Source organism: Myotis davidii, unplaced genomic scaffold (assembly GCF_000327345.1).
Source record: "Myotis davidii unplaced genomic scaffold, ASM32734v1 scaffold135, whole genome shotgun sequence".
Taxonomy (NCBI): domain Eukaryota; kingdom Metazoa; phylum Chordata; class Mammalia; order Chiroptera; family Vespertilionidae; genus Myotis; species Myotis davidii.
Genome location: NW_006289813.1, coordinates 12299624 through 12317499, shown reverse-complemented (window position 1 = coordinate 12317499; position 17876 = coordinate 12299624). Strand labels below are relative to the sequence as shown.

General features: G+C 38.6%; 1 protein-coding gene across 9 annotated transcripts in view; it reads right to left on the bottom strand.

The window, feature by feature from the left end:
- ADCY2 (adenylate cyclase 2 (brain)) overlaps positions 1-17876 on the bottom strand; it is a 282664-nt gene that overhangs the window by 127610 nt on the left and 137178 nt on the right. For all 9 annotated transcript variants that reach the window (XM_015563100.1, XM_006762472.1, XM_015563093.1 and 6 more), the window contains exon 4: positions 12384-12533. In XM_015563100.1, coding sequence (XP_015418586.1) covers positions 12384-12533 — 150 coding nt within the window. The remainder of the gene's footprint in view (positions 1-12383; positions 12534-17876) is intronic.

The window sequence follows — 17876 nt, the reverse complement described above, 5'->3', positions numbered from 1 at the left end:
GGAAAGAAGTTTTTCAGTCTCTAGTCATCATTTAACCTAGAAAGGCAGCAGCCGTACTGGAGAGTGGACAAGGGGCAAGGGCATGTAGAGGCAGGCCAGGGGATGCCCAGACTCTGGGCTTACACTTGGGGGACACCTTTGGGTTTCATGTTTTTGGAAATGCCCTTGAACTACCTTAATCTAATTATCCACTTATATAGTTAATGCTGTAAAACATTATTTCTAGCATTCTTATCCCTGAATTTAAGTTAATCGATTTACCTTCATACTTTTTCATTTTGTGCAAATGATAAAAGACCACAACTTAACAGTGATGGCAGCTGCCACTTACTGAAGGCCAGTTTTAAAATGTATCTGACAGAATTGTTTTAATCAGTGGGGGTAAGATACAGAGATACATAAATGACTGTCATTGAGAAAGAAGTTTTTATACTCACAGATCACTAGAAACAAGACTGTAAATGATAAGCATCTTCTTATGTGTGCATTGACCATTTGTGTACTATATTTGGAGAAATGTGTATTAAGATCCTTTCACTGTTTTTAATTGGAGTATTTGGGTTTTTAATTATTGATTTGTAAGGGTTCTCTATATATTATAGATACAAGTCCCTTCTCATTTCATGATGGTTATGTGAAGTACAAAAGATTTCAATTTTAGTGAAGTCCAATTTATCTATTTTTCCTATTGTTGTTATGGTTTTGGTTTCATATCTGAGAAACCTTGCTTAACTCCTGTCATGAAGACTTATGCAATGCTTTTTATCAAGAGTTTTATAGTTTTAGCTCCTACATTTAGTTTTTTAAAAAAACAATTTTAAGTTATTTTCTGTATATGGTGTGAGGTAAGGGTTCAGCTATGTTATTTTATTTATTTTAAATTATATTTTTATTGATTTCAGAGAGGAAGAGAGAGGGAGAGAGAGAAAAAAACATCAATGATGAGCAAGAATCATTGGCTGCCTCCTGCAAGCCCCTCACTAGGGATCTAGCCCACAACCCAGGCATGTTTCCTTACTAGGAATGTAACCACGACCTCCTGGTTCATAGATCAACACTCAACCACTGAGCAACACTGGTCAAGTGCAATTGTGTTATTTTAAATATGGATATTCAATTGTCACAGAACCATTTATTGAAGACTATTCTTTCTCATTGAATTAACTTGGCACTCTTGTCAAAAATCAATTGGCTATAAGTGTGATGGTTTATTTGTGGACTTCAATTATATTACATTGATCACTATTTCTATCCTTATGCTACCCTCACACTTTTTTGATTACTACTGCTTTGTAGGAAGTTTTGAAATTAGGAAGTGTGAATCCTTAAATTTGTTTTTCTTTTTCAGTATTATTTTGGCTTTTCTGGACCACTTATTGTTTGCATATGAAATTTAGGATCACATTCTCAATTTTCCCTTATTATTTACCCTTGTGTGCTATTATTGTTACACACAATAATAATTTCTGCATACAATTATTGGTATTATAGCATAGTATACATATAAATCTGTAAATGTTAAAATGTCAACAACATCCTGTAATAATTATTATTACATACTAGTGGCCTGGTCCATGAAATTCATGCACATAAAAAGGGAATTAATTAAAGGAAATATTTTAATATTGCTATTTGTCCTTTATAAGAGAAGTGTCAGAAATGAAAGAAAATTAGTAAAATGTATATGAAAATCTCCCTCCTGTCAGAGTCTGGGGTGCGCTGTGGGACCCAGAGTCAAGTCCCCACCCACCACGTGTGCCTTGAAATCCCACGAGACCAGACCCGGCTGGCCCCAACCCCATCAAGCCCTGCAGGGTGGGGGCACAGCCTCAGGTTCCCCAGCCTGGCACCAGGTGGGGGGCGCAGCCTCAGGTCCCCCATCAAGCCCTGCTGGGTGGGGGGTGTGGCCTCAGGTCCACCAGTCCCGGTGCAAGGGCACAACGGCCATCTGCATATTAGCTCTTTATTATATAGGATAATTTTATGTTTATTAAAGAAGCTGAGAGAAGAAAGAAGAACAAGTGTATATTTACAGAGTTTGTTTTATTCATCTTCTTAACTTAAGTTTCTTGGTTGACCATTTCTTATCCTTTAAGTACTTTGAAAAAGTGGTAGAATATAAGGTTGAAGTCTCAGTCAGTGCCAAATCTTTTGAGGCCTTATAGACCAAGGACAGGGACTTAGAGTTTATTCTCTGGAGTTAAGGTGAGGAGCAACATCATCTGATGGTGGGGTTTTTGTGTGGTGATAAAATGTAGGGGACAATACTTTGATCAAGGAAAATTTGCTAATGCTGTAGTCCAGGGAGCAGACAGGTAGCATGAATGAGGGTGGTAAGGGAGAAGGTGACAGTCTTTGGGTTTGGGTGTACTGAAAGTCAGAGTCCATGATGGTTCCTCCTATGGTCTGGCCCAGGGGTGGGCAAACTTTTTGACTCGAGGGCCACAATTGGTTCTTAAACTGGACTCAGAAGAAGGAGTTGCAGCGTGTTTCCTGAGGTTGCCATGTTAACACTGCTGCTGGTGAAGGAGCGGAGGGGAGAGCAAGAGAACCCTCCGCTCTTTTGGCTCCGCGGGCCGGATAGAATAGCTGAACGGGCCGGATCCGGCCCACGGGCCGTAGTTTGCCCACGGCTGGCTCTGGCCTGAGCAACTGGGTGAATGGGGTATCATTTACAGAAGAAAACTAGGTTTGGGAGAAATCAAAGGTTCCATTTTGATCATGTTATGTTCAAAATGCTCATTAAACGTTCCAATGAAAACATGGACTTGGTTATTGAACTTTGAGTCTGGATTTCAGGGGACTGATCAGAGTTGTAGAGACCTTAGTGTGTGGATAGTTTTAAAGCCATGAGAAAGGTTGAGAAATCAAGGGAGCAAGTGAAAAATAACAATTGGAGACCCAAACCCTGGCACACACAGCATGCAGAGGTGTCAAGTAATCAAGCCTTCCTGTGAGTCCCCCTCCCTTGAAGCACTGCACATTATAGTTCTTCAGCTCATATTCCTTCACAGATAAAAAGTGAATAACAGAAAAATACATAGTTCCATCTCCCCTTCTCTGCATGTATGCATTTATATATAATAGTAGTAGTTTAGTAAAGGCTACACTTAGATTCTCCATACTCAGAAGTTGCTTTATTTACCATGTTTGATGAAGAACACAGATTTTAGTGGTTCTTGCTCTAAACTGACAGTATATCCAGAAAGACATACAGTGTCTGGAGAACCCAAATTTCCATGCTTAATCCCATATGAGATCATAATGCCAATAATGGAAATGATTTTCATATCAATGTTCTATTCCACATCAACACAATATATATATATATGTATGTATATATATATGTGTGTGTGTATGTATATATATATGTGTATATATTATATATATATATTTCTAAGAGATTGGGGAGAACATTTTACTCAGTTGTTATGCAAATGAGGACTGAAACAGGAAAATAACATTACCTCTGCTTTCATACTTGACTATTATCATATTGTTTGATAAACGAACAAAGAAATTCCTTCAGTGAGGCTATATCTCTAAGTTTAAGTAGATCTCACTTATATTATTCTGAAGACATAAAAATGATAGCATTTATAACAGGTCGCTCAAATTTATTAGACTAGTTTTATTTTTAGTAATGTCTAGTAGCTTATCTTCTGAACCATCATTGTTTGTTTCAGCCATAGCTGTGAGAAAAAGACCTTTATACAATTCCATTAATTTTAAGAACTTGACAGGAAATCTAGTTTGCTTACAATGGCAGGAAGAGCTCACTTTGAAGATTTCAAATATCATTTTGCTCATCAAAATTCTATTAAATGACACAAAATGCTCTGCACTACTTTTATCTATAATTAAAATTTTCTAAGTTTAATGACTTGAGACTAGTTCATTGTATGTATTTTTATATATTTCAATTCTCACAATAAGTCAGTTTTTCTGAAATTAGGCATATTGCTTGACCAAGATTTTCTTAAATTATTAAACAACTCTGCTTTTTTCTATTGCCATGAAACATAACCTGAATGGCAAATGAAACCACTAAAATGGAGAATATTGATATTCTTGGATCACCAGTTGTTGATATTCATGGAAAAATATATTTCTAGGCTAAATAGTATTTTTCCATATATCATAGTAGTGCTCTTCATTGTAAATACAACACTAACTGTTCACTTAAAAAACTATTTTATCCTTAAGCTTTGCTCTGAAGAGTTTCTTGTAACCAACATGCATGAATATTTATAATTCATGAAGATAATTAGGTAAAATAGGAGTAATATGCCATGAGAAATGAGCGCTATGCTCACAGAATACAAATGAAGGTCCACAGAGAGCAAGGAGTGAAAAGCTTAACGGAAACACCCCAAAATCATAGCCAAAATTTGAGATGCAGTAAGAATTGAAGAAAAGGAAACCAGTCATAGGATTTTCCTTTGAAAGTTTCTGAGAGACTGAAAGTAATATTAGAAAAGATAATTCATGTAAATCTATTGGGGGCTAAAGCCCTCGTTTCCTTATTAAACTTATTGGTATAACATTGTTTAATAACATTACATAAATTTCAGGGTACAATTTTATAATATGACATCTGTATTGAATGGTGTGCTCACAACCCAAAGTCTAGTTTCCTTTTGTTGCCATGTACTTAACCCCTTTACATTTTTTGTCCTCCCCACCAACACTCCCCTCTCACAGCTACCATTTTGTTATCTGTATCTGATTTTATTTGGTTTGTATGTGTATTTTGTTTGTTCATTTGTAACTGTTTGTTTTATATCCCACATCTGAGTGAAATCAGACAAGTTATCTTTTTTTATACATACAGTGGAAGACTACTCAGCCTTTAAAAAAGATAAAATAAGCCAGACAGGACCTTTATTTTACACACGAAGAAACGGAAGCCCATTGAGCACGGACATCACTCTTAGCATTTTACCCTTGCCTTTGGAAGGGTTCCTCCAAGGGAAGGAAGAAGGAAGGCAGGGAATCTGATTTATTCCTTTGCTTTGCACTTCAAGTCTGACATACTTCAACGCAGACAGAAAGAGAGAACATCAGGAAACAGCAAAAGTCAAGCACAGCATGACCTGCAGCAGCTAGAATTGATGTCCTAAATTTTTCTAAAATTTTGTCAAATGATGGTGGAGAGGAAAGAGAAGGCACAATTAGGAGGCCAAATATTGAGCAACACACTAGTAGGTTTAGTGCCTTCATTCTCAGTACCTCTTTACCTTCATACTAGTAGAGTTGTTATTTCTTTAATTTTTAAAATGTGTCAAAAGCATCGCAAATTTCCAAAAGTGCATGTTTGTGGTTACTTTTTTCCTGTAATATTTAGAGCATTTCTGACTGTGCATATAATATATGGGATCTCTGTACAACGCCTTGGATTTACAACTCATGGAAACTAAAAGCCTGTGACCTTCAATCTCCGTATAATTTCCACTTAGTGGCTAAGGGCCCATGTGTACTGCACACTTCACTGTCAGGCTGCTTCAGACTCGGCCATATACTCTTCATCTCCAGAATAACCCTATGGGCAGACACCATGATTGCTTACGTGTTTACAGACCTCAAAACAGAGGCCCAGAGAAGTTAAAACACCAACTAAAACAGAAAACAACACCTGTCCACGGTCAGTCACATTACCTGGCAGAGCTCCTTAAGTTAGGGGTTGAAAGACACACCCATACATTCCTAAGAAGGGCAGAGGGGGCTGCTTGGTGGGGGAATGAAGGCCCTCACCCTTTCTGAGGGCACCAAACTTTCCTAGAGCAACTTTTTACAGGGGAAAAGCATTAGACTGAATGCATCAGTAGGATGAGGTGAAGACAGACGGTCCCAGGAGCTAATTATTCCCAAATAAAAGTTACACTGGAGTCTTGCCTGCAGGAAACTGTGTGAATGGAATGGCCAACCAGCACAAGCTTTTGCTGTATCTCAGTAATTCCCCGCCCTATGCAGTTATGGCAATAGCACCACCATATGAGACATTTCTATGCAACGTGGTATTTATGATGTTTCTAAAGAACTCAGTTCCCTTAGATGAAAAATGTTATGTAAATGCAAATACCAATAATGCTGAAATGTAGAATGTGCTTCAGAGGATTCTGACTTCCATAGCTTAAGTATAATAAGCACTATTTTATCTAGTCCGTAAGCTAAGATTTTATTGCATATGATGGAAGAAAAATATTAAAGATTCAGTGTACCAAATTGCAGAATTCAAGATAGCTAGTCCTTATATAAGCAATGTCTTTTTCCTTCTGCACTGAATTTTGAATAGCACTGAGATAGTTTTCAAACTTAAAACATAATTTATTTTGATAAATACAAAACAATATAATGCCCTCTTTTGTGTTTGAAATTAATATAGTCACCATGACTAAAAGCAGTGGGGTAAATAATTCCTTATGTTGTTGTTGATGGCCTAGAAGGAATTGGCTCTTCTAGACAAGAGAGCCATCAGCTCAATAACTCCCAAGAACTGACTTGATGTTTAAAATATAAGACTTTTGTTCTTCTTTCTATTTTAATGAATAGTGCTATTTTTATATTACATAACAATTATTTCGTCTTAACTCTCAAGCTTTACCAGTTTCATGACTCACAACATTTCTTTATTCCTTTAACTTTTTCTCGTTTTTGTTTGAATTCATTTTTGTGTGTTTTACTTGGGGGAAAAAAATCTTCAAATTCCAATGTCATAAAATATGCGTGTGGGTTGCACTTTAAGTCCATGTATGCCTGAAAGTCTTTACTCAAACCTCATTTATGAATAATAGTTTTACTTGGTGCATAAATCAAAGTGTGGAATACATTTTTAGAATACTTTTAAGATTTTCGTCTACTGTTTTTTAACATCTGGTAGTGTTTGTGAGAAATGCAAATCTGACTTTTGTCCCACAGCAGTTAATCTATTTTTTTTTAAATTTCTTACTGGAAGCTTTCAGGATTTCTCTCTTTATCCTTAATACTGAAATGTTAGCAGCATGAGAATGAGTCCAGTGAGGATATCTGGAGTATCTGTTGAAAAAATGAAGATGCAGGCCTTAACTTGAGTGTCTTATCATTTCCTCCTACTTTTTCAGTATAAAAATGTTTCTAAATAATGACTTAAAAGAGATGGGGATTAAGAGATTACTAAAAAAGAAGGTAATGCATATAGTTAGGAATTTGTTGACTGGTAACTTGGTGATTCAAACGTGGCATCCTCCTTCTCAAAGGCTTATGAACTCTGGACACTCACTGAGACATCCTTGAATCCTCCCAGTTTTTGACATTCCCTTCTTCATAATTGTTGGCTGCAAAAGTAACTCCTAACTTTCAGGGGTTAGACTAACTTTTCTTTTCTCAGGACTTTAAAGTTGCAGATGCTGGCTCTCCTTTTATTATCATTCTTAAATGTTTCCAAGTGAAGCCAGCTGTCCTGCCCTGATATAAAGTGTCAGCTACTTTCTGTGGACTCTCTTTAGGCCACTTGGAATTCAGGATGTATATTATATACATATATGCTATATATAATATATACACATACATATATATCTGATATATTATAATATTATTATGAATTAAATATATTATTATATATTAAATATTATATATATTAAAAAAGATGATAACATGTATAGTCAGAAATTTGTTGACTGGTAAATATAATATATAAAAATAGCTACTAAATATATATTTATAAATCCTATATAATAAAAGGCTAATATGCAAATCAACCAAACAGTGGAACAACTGGTCACTGTGACACACACTGACCACCAGGGGCCAGAAACTCAATGCAGGAGCTGCCCCCTGGTGGTCAGTCCGCTTCCAGAGGGGAGTGCAGCTCAGCCAGAAGCCCTGAGCTGGGCTCATGGCTGGTGAGCGCAGCGGCAGTGGCGGGAGCCTCTCTTATCTCTGTGGCAGTGCTAAGGATGTCCCAGGGGAAGCAGGCCTAAGCCATCAGTTGGGCATCTTCCGAGGGCTCCTGGACTGCAAGAGGGCACAGGCCCTGCTGAGGGACCACCCCCTCGCCCCCACCCCAGGTGCATGAATGTCATGCACCGGGCCTCTAGTAAATGTATAAGCAAATATATAAATATATATTTAGCAAACACATATGTTTATTTATATAGTGAGCACACATATATCTTTAGCAAGCACATATATGAGAATAATAAAAATATGTTTATATATATATGCACATATTTATATTTTAGTGAGCACATGCTCCTTGAGTGATAATAAAAATGTATAAGATACCGAAAACTCTACTGAGGTAAGTAATGTCCTTACTCCATTGCTATGGAGTGAATGTTGTCCCCCCCCCAAAAAAAAATTTACATGTTGAAACCCTACCCCTTAATGTGAAAATCTGAGGAAGTGAGATCTTTGAGACGTGATTAGGTCATGAGGGCTGAACCCTCATAAATGGGACCAATATTCTTAGAAAGGAGACCTTACAGAGCTCCCCCTTTTTCCATGTGAAGATAGAAGGAGAAGTCAGGCATCTACAACCGGGAAGAGAGTTCTCACCAGAACCTGATCATGTTGGCACACTGATCTTGGATTTCCAGCCTCCAAAACTCTAAGCAATAAATATCACCTATTTACAAACCACTCAGTTTATAGTATTTTGTTATACCAGCCTGAATGGATAACACTTCCATTTTACAGATGAAGAAACTGAGGACCAGAAAGAACTCAAAACCAAACAATGAGGAACCAGAGTCATGCTCATAACAATTACACAATACTGCCCCTCAGTAAACAACTCAAAGAACACCTGTTAAAGGTCCTGCATTATAAATCAAGCCAGAGTGTTTACAAGCCTAGCTTCACCCTGACACTAACCTTGGAAAGATTAATATGACACTATTGTATGGCATGAATTTGATGAGGACAAGGTGCAGTGAAATCCTAAGGCCACAACAGTAAGAATGGCAAATAAAAACTACCGCAGAGCAATTGATTTTATGGGGGAAATAAAGGAGAAAGCACAAAGAGAGAAGATTCAGAGTTAAGGCGAGGGAGAGAGGATGGACTCACTAATAGAAATAGAGAGGATGACAGTCGAGTGTGGTGTGAGGAAAGATGGAGTTTGAACACTCTGAGTTTGTGATGCTAATGAAAATAAGCTTTGAACTCCAGAAAAGGTGGAGAGCAGATGAGTGCATTGAGAGCGATTAATCCAGACAGGACGATTGGAAATATGTGAGGAGCTGAAAGCTGACCAGCACAAGGATGGAGAAAAGACGCCTCTCTGCCAAGCCCTGAGCAACACATATGTGTTGGTGGGTAGGAATAGAAAAGCGTCTCTGAAGAATGTGGAGAGAAAACTGCCAGAGACCAGAATGGTTCCAGATGGTGGGATCCAGGAGAGTAGGTTTGGCTTTTCCCTCCAAGAATACTTTCCCCCAAATAGACAAAAATGAGGGCAAAAACATCAATACTGCACAAATCTAGGATGGAAAATGCTTTTATATTTAGCAAGTTGAATGGTGAATTGTGATAGCAGTTGAATAGTGAAGTTATGAAGTGGATAAGAGGGAGAGAGAAATATAATTGTAGGTACTTTTTCAAGAAATTTGGTGGTGAGTGGAAAAAAGCAAAAATAAAGACACTCATTATGAGATACCTAAGAAAAGATAACTTTTTTCTTAGTTTATTAATTTTAAAATAAGATAAACTGGAATATTTATTAGCAAGGAAGAACATAGATAAGCATTATTGGGACCATTTGGATAAATAATGATAATGTTAAAATGCTGGTGGATATTCTAAAGTGCCTACAAGATGTGTTAGAAATAGAGGACTTACAAATCCTACTTAAAATAAAAAGGAAATACAAACTAGAATGACATTGCTATAACAAATTAAGAAACAACACTATGTATCAGGAAACAGAATGAGAGATACTAGATACAAAATCATGACTTTGGCAACAATGCAAATGGTCTAGCTTTATCTCTCTCAACAACAAAGTAAGTCTAGGTTTAAAAGAAAAATCAAAGTGGCGTGGCTCAGAGAAAAGAATGCTTAAAGAAGCTAGAAAACAGTCATCGAAAAAGTGTTGAAAGATGTATTTGATGTACATTTGAACAAAACACTGGCCATTTCTGTAAACACAGGCACCAATAAAGCTGCCCAACAGGATAATGTCATTCAGTGCAGCTTTGAGGGCTTCTGATACCAGACAACGTGAAACCTTAAAGGTAAAAAAACATAAAATGCCGTCTGCAGGTGATTATTGCACATGGCTCAGGAAGCAAGCACGACTAGAGTGAACAGAGAATTCCCTGAGTGTCTGGAAACAAGATCCGCATCTATCCCAACAGTGTCCCTGCATTTATACCACTATTTATAGTCAGAGATAAGCCAAGTTGAAAAGAAGATGACCTCTGCATAAGAGCAGAAAAAGATTGAAAAATATTTCAGAAGAAAAAAACATATTAAAACTGTGTGAGAACTGTGTAGAAAAAAAAAAGATATAAAAACATATATAAAGAAGAGTGGTAGTAGTCTTGTAAGGTACAAAAGTACTGCAAAATACAGCAGTTACAATCATAAAGTTACTGGGACAAGGACATAGCAACAAAATCATGGTAAAATAGATTTTGCATAAAAAGTTATAAAATATATAACAAAGGAAACATCATTCTATACCAGAACACAGACAATTCATTAAGAAGGAAAAAGGCACATTCACATCTCACGCTGTGATCTTGTCAGCAAAAAAACAAAAAACAAGTTTGTATCTTATACCGTTTTTCTTTAAGCTTGGGGTGCTGGGGAATCTGTGTTTTTCATCTGCATTTTTTTTTGCAAATCTAATCTCAGCAGAATTCATTAACATTCATAGAACTTGAGAATCCTGGGGCAGGTGTAATGGACAATTAGGCTCCCTCATAACATACAAACCCTCTAACCCAGTGGTCGGCAAACTGTGGCTCGCGAGCCACATGCAGCTCTTTGGCCCCTTGAGTGTGGCCACGAAGTTTCAATTGCACTGTACGTGCACACCGCACGTGCTATTTTGTGGAAGAGCCATACTCAAGGGGCCACAGTTTGCTGACCACTGCTCTAACCACATCCCTGACAGGCGCCGAACCTCCCACTTGCGCAGGTGTAAAGGGCTCTGGGGTTCAGAGAAGTGTGCGGGTTCCCTGCCTTCCAGAAGCCCGAGCACTCCCTTGGGAGAGGGGGTGTGATAGGATCAGGCCTGGGTCCTGCCTTGCAGGGTTCAAGTGACACTGGAGACATACATGTTAGCGTCTGATTTTCAAATTCCTCTTCTCTCTACCCAGGAGTGTTCCAGTAAAGAAGGGCTAAATAGGGAGCAAGTACAGAAATGGAAAACTGAAAAGTCATCAGTAAAATGTTGCTTCAATGGCATGAAAGTCTTTTTTTGCATTGTGACTGGTGATGAAAAGTGGATTTATTTTGAGAATCTCAAATGCACAATATATGGGCTAATCCAGGTCAACCATCAACATCGATTGCAAGGCCAAATCACTTTAGAAAGAAGACAATGCTCTGCTCAATTTGAACCACGCTTTGATCATAAAATGACCAGAATGGGCCAGAAGACATGGCAAAGTAATTTTGCTTCATGATGACGCACCATCACACACTTCAAAAGCAGTTAAGGACATGTTAAAAGATCTTGCCTGGGAAGTATTAACCCACCTGCCCTATTCAGACCTTGCCCCTTCAGATTACTACTTCGTCCGATCGATGGCACACTACTTTCTGAACAGCACTTCAAAACGCACGAAGAAGTGGAAAATTGGGTCTCTGAATGGTTTGCCTCAAAACAAGAAAAGTGCTATTGGGACGGTATTCACAAATTACCTGAAAGATGGTGGATATGTGTAGCTAGCAATGGACATTACTTTGAATAAAGCACTTTTGATGTTTCTCTTGAAATTATAGTGTTTTCTTTGATTACAAAATCCACCATTATTAACTGGTACACCAAGTATTATTAAACATCTTTAATGTAAATCTTATTTTTCTTCAGAATATCCCTTTTTGCTTTCTTCCTTTTAAAAAAATATATTTTTATTGCTTTCAGAGAGGGAGGGAGAGGGAGGGAGAGGGAGAGAGAGAGATAGAAACATCAATGATGAGAGATAATCATTGATCAGATGTCTCCTGCATGCCCCCTACTTGGGATCGAGCCAGAGACCTGGGCATGTGCCCTTGACTGGCATTTGCTCTTTATTTTATAACTCTGCTCAGTGCACAGCCATTCTGGGCATGGCTACTCTGGGTTCTTTCTGATGCCTGTGAATGAGTGAACGGCATACTTGATATTAACAGTAACAATATCACCATAGAATACCTAAAAAATATGGAATTAAGATTGAAATGCATTTTACCTGCTGACGTTTTTCAAACTCCAATTTGATCCGGGACTTGATGCAATTGCACGTGTCCTGATATGTTTGCTGCAGAGCAAGTTCCATGAGGTGCTTGTGGTATGCTCCCGCCAGGTTCCCACAGATGAAGATGATCACGTTGGCCAGGATCTAACGACACAGAAAGAGTCACTCAATAGGGTGAGTGTTTAACTCTTGGATACAGCAATAACAAAATGCACATTAGCAACAGTCTTCCAAGAGATGTCTCTGTGGGAAGTTAATTTCATTTCTATGTCCAAAGGAACATTTTTATTTACTTAACAGGAACAGCTATTGCCTTTAGGGATTCTATCCCCTTCTGGGATGCATGCCCTTTGATAGTTGGCTTGGCAGTCCCTCCCTTATCTGTGAGCTCAGCCATGTGATTTGCTGATGACCTGACAACTCCGTGGTTATTGGGGAGAGGGGGGAAGAAGGGGTTGGGGGAGAAGCCAACACATATACTGAAATAAAATAAAATATTTTAATTCACTCTTTAATAACCAGTGACTTATTATGGGCCCTCAGTAGCTATGTGCTTGAGTACTGCATAACATCACAAGCCTTAGATTCCAATTTGACATCACCACTCACATTTCTCATTCTTGTCCTGATTTCTGCATGTACTGCTTTTTGTCACAACTGCCAAAAACCCAGCTTTTGAACAAAAGGAATGCAGTGTCATCTAATGTTGAAACCATGAACTACCTTGAGCTTGTGGTTTATGATGTCTGGTAGATGTCAAGTGCCGCCGTGCTTCCCCTGAGCATTTATAACATGATGAGGCACCCTGGGTGCCTCAGTTTGGAAACCACATCACAAAGAAGTACAGTTTCAACAAAGTAAATCAATATATTAATTAATTAAACAGAATAGAAAGCTATTCAAATCATAATGGGCACACTACCTATTTTCACCTTTGTAAACCCAGAGAAGGTATGTTTGATTAGATCAAAACTATGTGAGACTTGCTTGCAGCTTCTACAGAGGTTTGTTTCTGCAAAGTAAATCTGATCTGAAAGGAGTATTGTGTGGATTTTTAGAAGACACATCTCAGAGTAGCTGTGGGTTTAACCCTCTGGGTTAAAGTCCTGCCTGGGCATTATCAATAGCAGGAGCTTCCTCTTCCAGTCTACTTGTCTTCCTGAGAGACAAGAAGCAGCAATCTAACATACCACATGAGTTCAGTTCCATTCAAGGTCTCGTCCCCCAAAAATGGAGTATACATTTTTACCTCCTGAGAGGTAAAAAGTCTCATGAAATGATAATTTACAAAGGCTTCCAGATGGGGCTTCACACACACTTTTTCAGCCTATAAATAAAATAAGAGACATAGTTCCCTCCCTCATCCGGGACCATCTTAATCATATTTTAAAACCCTCTAGTGATTCCAAGTCTAAATGTTATTTCTGCGATGAATTAACATGCTTCCTGATGGTGTGAAGACATATTTTACTCCAGGAATGAAACAAATCCCTCCAAGGCTACTAGAATTCCAGAGAACATGTATAAGAAGTTAAAAACACTCACTTCCATTTTCCAATGGACATATTATGTAATAAACCTGTCCACTAAAAAAAAAAAACGAGAGCAAAATTAGCCGATGACAAATCCAGAAGCATAATTTTAAGGAGCATAATAAAGAGTGGAAATCCTATTTGACAATTAATGAAGTTCTTTTTATTTTGTATTATATGTAAGTCAGGCTTAACCAATTAGAGCAATATTTACTATCTCACTGTGCATTTTAGCTATTTGAGGAAAATTCTGTCTTTATGATTTAACAAGACCATGTAAGATATGAAGTTAAGTAGAAGCAGCAGGAAAGTTGACTGAGTATCTAAAAGAGAAAGTAGTCTGAGAAATAATCGTTACACTAGAAAGAAAAGGCAGGCGGACGCAGAGCTTCCTACAGTCCTGGGTCCTGATGGTTGTGTTTCACTGAGCAGAACATTTGAAATGCTGGGCTTGCTCCAGGGAATACTTTCACACCTCAAACATTTCTATAGGCAATCACTGCACTGAAGGATGCTGATGGGGAAAAACGTGCCAGGCATCAGAACCACATGGGAGAATTGGAATGGAGGAAACAGTTAGATTTTAGAATATGCATTTAGAAATTGCTTTTTATAGTTGAAATTTGACCACCAAATTCCACCAGTTGCAAGAAGAACACTTGTTAACTTCCATGCATAAGAAAACCATACAGCCCTGGCCCATGACCTTGATTAATCAGTTGTCACCAGGCAACAGGGATTCCAGGCTCTAGTTCATTCCCGACAACTTCTATGTCATCAATCTCTCCCTCACTATATCAGTCCCAGCAGCAAGTAAGCCTACTCCTAACCAAGCAATACCCTCCCTTAACACATACAATCTTTCCTTCTTCTCCACTTCTCATTTTCTCTTTATAGCCAAACCTCAAAGTTTGTCTACTTAAGCTCTTACTACTTTTGTGACCTCTGACTGTCCATATCCCACTTCAAATAATGTAGCAATCTCAAGATACCACCTCTCCCCTTGTCAAGGTCACTGATCACCTTTAATTTTGCCAAACCCATTAACTTCTTTGTGCCCTCACTACCGTGACTCCTGAGCCGGTCCCTTTCTCTGGCCAAGAATACCGACCTCTCTTGGCAACCTAGGCTCTGCTTTCCCTAGGGTATGCCTATGTGACTCCACCTTCTGTGACTCAAATGTTTTACTCTCCAGGCTTCTGTGTATGACCCCTTCCCTTTAAATCCCCCCAATTGCTTTCACACAGTCATCTGTAAACCTGGATTTTTCAACACTATCTAAATAGCACAAATTCCTAAAGGTAGACCTTTAACCCAGATCCTCCTTCTGATGTCTGGACTGAGAGGAGCTGGCATCCCCACTTTAATGTCTCACAGATTTATCTTACATTGAGCTCTTTATACATCCCACCCCATCTGCATATTCAACTTTATCCTATGTCCTACCTCCAGCTCCACTCATCCCTTTTGGAGTTCCATCTCTCCAGGCTCAAAGCCATTGCCCACCTGGCCCATCTGGTTGGTGAATTCCTCTAGTGCAGTGGTTCTCAACCTTCTGGCCCTTTAAATACAGTTCCTCATGTTGTAACCCCCAACCATAAAATTATTTTCATTGCTACTTCATAACTGTACCTTTGCTACTGTTATGAATCATAATGTAAATATCTGATATGCAGGATGGTCTTAGGCGACCCCTGTGAAAGGGTCGTTCGACCCCCAAAGGGGTTGGACCCACAGGTTGAGAATTGCTGCTCTAGTGGAATTATACTTTAGGCTTTTGAAAATTGATGTCTTAAACAATGCATTCTCAATATGGGCCATCTCACTCCCAAGAGGGCAAATATTGGTTCTTGGGGAGAGAAAAAGAAAAAAAGAAATTGTACTAAATATATAGAACACAGAAATGCATACATCACATAAATAAATATGCAATAGAATTTCAGGGGTGGGGGTGAGGTAGAGAAAAAATATCTAAAAGAGGCCCCTTAGGGGAATAGTAATGGAGGTAGATGGAGAAACATTGCCTTAAACATTTAGTTCTCATGCCACCTGTGCTGTCTCCATGCTCATGGGTAACTTTCAGATAGAGTAGATTTTTGCTTCAAAGAGAAAAGGCAGGAGGTAGTTTCATACAGCTATCCAGTCTACCTGATGGTCTATTCTTCATGATAAATTAAGCAGTTAGCATTCTGGGTTTAAATATCATTCTTGTTTGCTTTTGTTAGAGCAAGTCAGCCTTTCAAATCTGGTAAAGTTTGGATCACTAACAACCTCACACTTCAGAGCTTCCCTGACTGAGGGCCACTCCCTGCGGAGTGAACACTCCTAGGTGGACAGACACTACCTGTGTGGACAGGCTTCCCCAGGAGACAGGTCTTCTGTCTGATTACATCATTCTTTATATTAACAGCAATTTATTTATAACTCCACCAGCCACAGATTTAAATATACCTTTCATAACCTGCTTATCTTTCCTATTTGGTAATATACATAAATTCCATCCAATTCTGCACATGACCTTTGCCATTGTTTAGAACTATAATGAATCTAATGAAAACATCACCATAATATGCAAATGTAAATTTCATGCACAAACTGTGCTTTATTTAGAGAATCAAAGACTTATCTTTTAAAAGCATGCTGTCAATTGTAGGTGCCTTACAAATACATCTTCTGATTCACTTTTAGCAATTGGAAAGATAAAGCTTCGTCAAGGTCTTTCCCTCACAAGGGCTCACAGTACCATGGTTCTGAAACACGCTATGCATTACAATCACTTGGCAGTTTAAAAAATATGTGCCCAGAGCCCATTCCTGGAGAGTCAGTAGGGTATTATTTTTTTTTTAACATAAATCTCCCCAAGTGAATACATTTGTGTACTACCATTGAAGAAACTAACTCAGTGAAAAAGTAGACTACTAAACTTCAATACTGCCAGAACAATGAAAGAATTCAGGTTAGGAAAGAGCTGAGGATTTAATAGCAGAGGGAATTATGGATAGTGCTAAGGAGGATGAGCTTCTCCCAAAGGAGGTGGGCCTTGCTATTCAAACTAACAATGTGAGGTATGGTGTAATTCTTTAAACCAAAAGAATTCCACTCTTTTAGGAGGGTTCTTAGACTGATTTAGGGAGGGAGGTGAAGACTGTAGAAAGAGAACTAGAAAATTAACTTGGATAAAGCTGAGACAAAGTGATAGGGTATGGTGGGGGGAAAGAGACAGAATGAGATTAGTAAGAGATGAGCCAAGGCCAACCTCACTTGCTCCCATCTAAATAGTCAAAGGGAATCTCAGACAACCTGCAATAATGGATGAATTAAGACCAGAGATAGGGATTGAAGACTATGTACATAGGGTAACATCACTTCTAGAAAGGGCAGGTTCCTCTGCAACTTCTAAAGGAATATTCTCAAATGCACATTCACAGTGATGGGGCTTTTACCTATCATGTGAGCATACGTTTAATTTTGAAAGCAAATAGCAAACATTCAGTAGTTTCTAAGGCAACTGGAAAACAGAAATCAGCAAGTTGAAACTAGTTAATAAATGAACATTCTGAAGTTATAATTCATTCTTTTGTTCCTTTGTTAGAGAAAATCAGCATCCTAAATCTGATAGCACTTAGATTAACAAACCTGATTAAGGGGGAACCAAGATGGTGGCATAGGTTAACGCCAGAGATTGCTGCCTTGAACAACCAAATCAAAATACACTTAAAAGACTGAACGGACATCATCCAGAACCAAAGGAAGGCTGGCTGAGTGGAAATTCTACAACTAGGAGGAAAGAGAATATCATACCCAGACTCAGAGGAGGCGCAGTGCTGAAGTGAAACACTCAGGTGCGGAGTGCACATGGAGCGGGCTGGCGGAGGAGGGCGTGGTTGTCGGTTTTCAATCGGGAGGGAGTTTCAGACTCTGAGCTCCAGATCCGGGCGAGTCCCCAGGGGCCCAG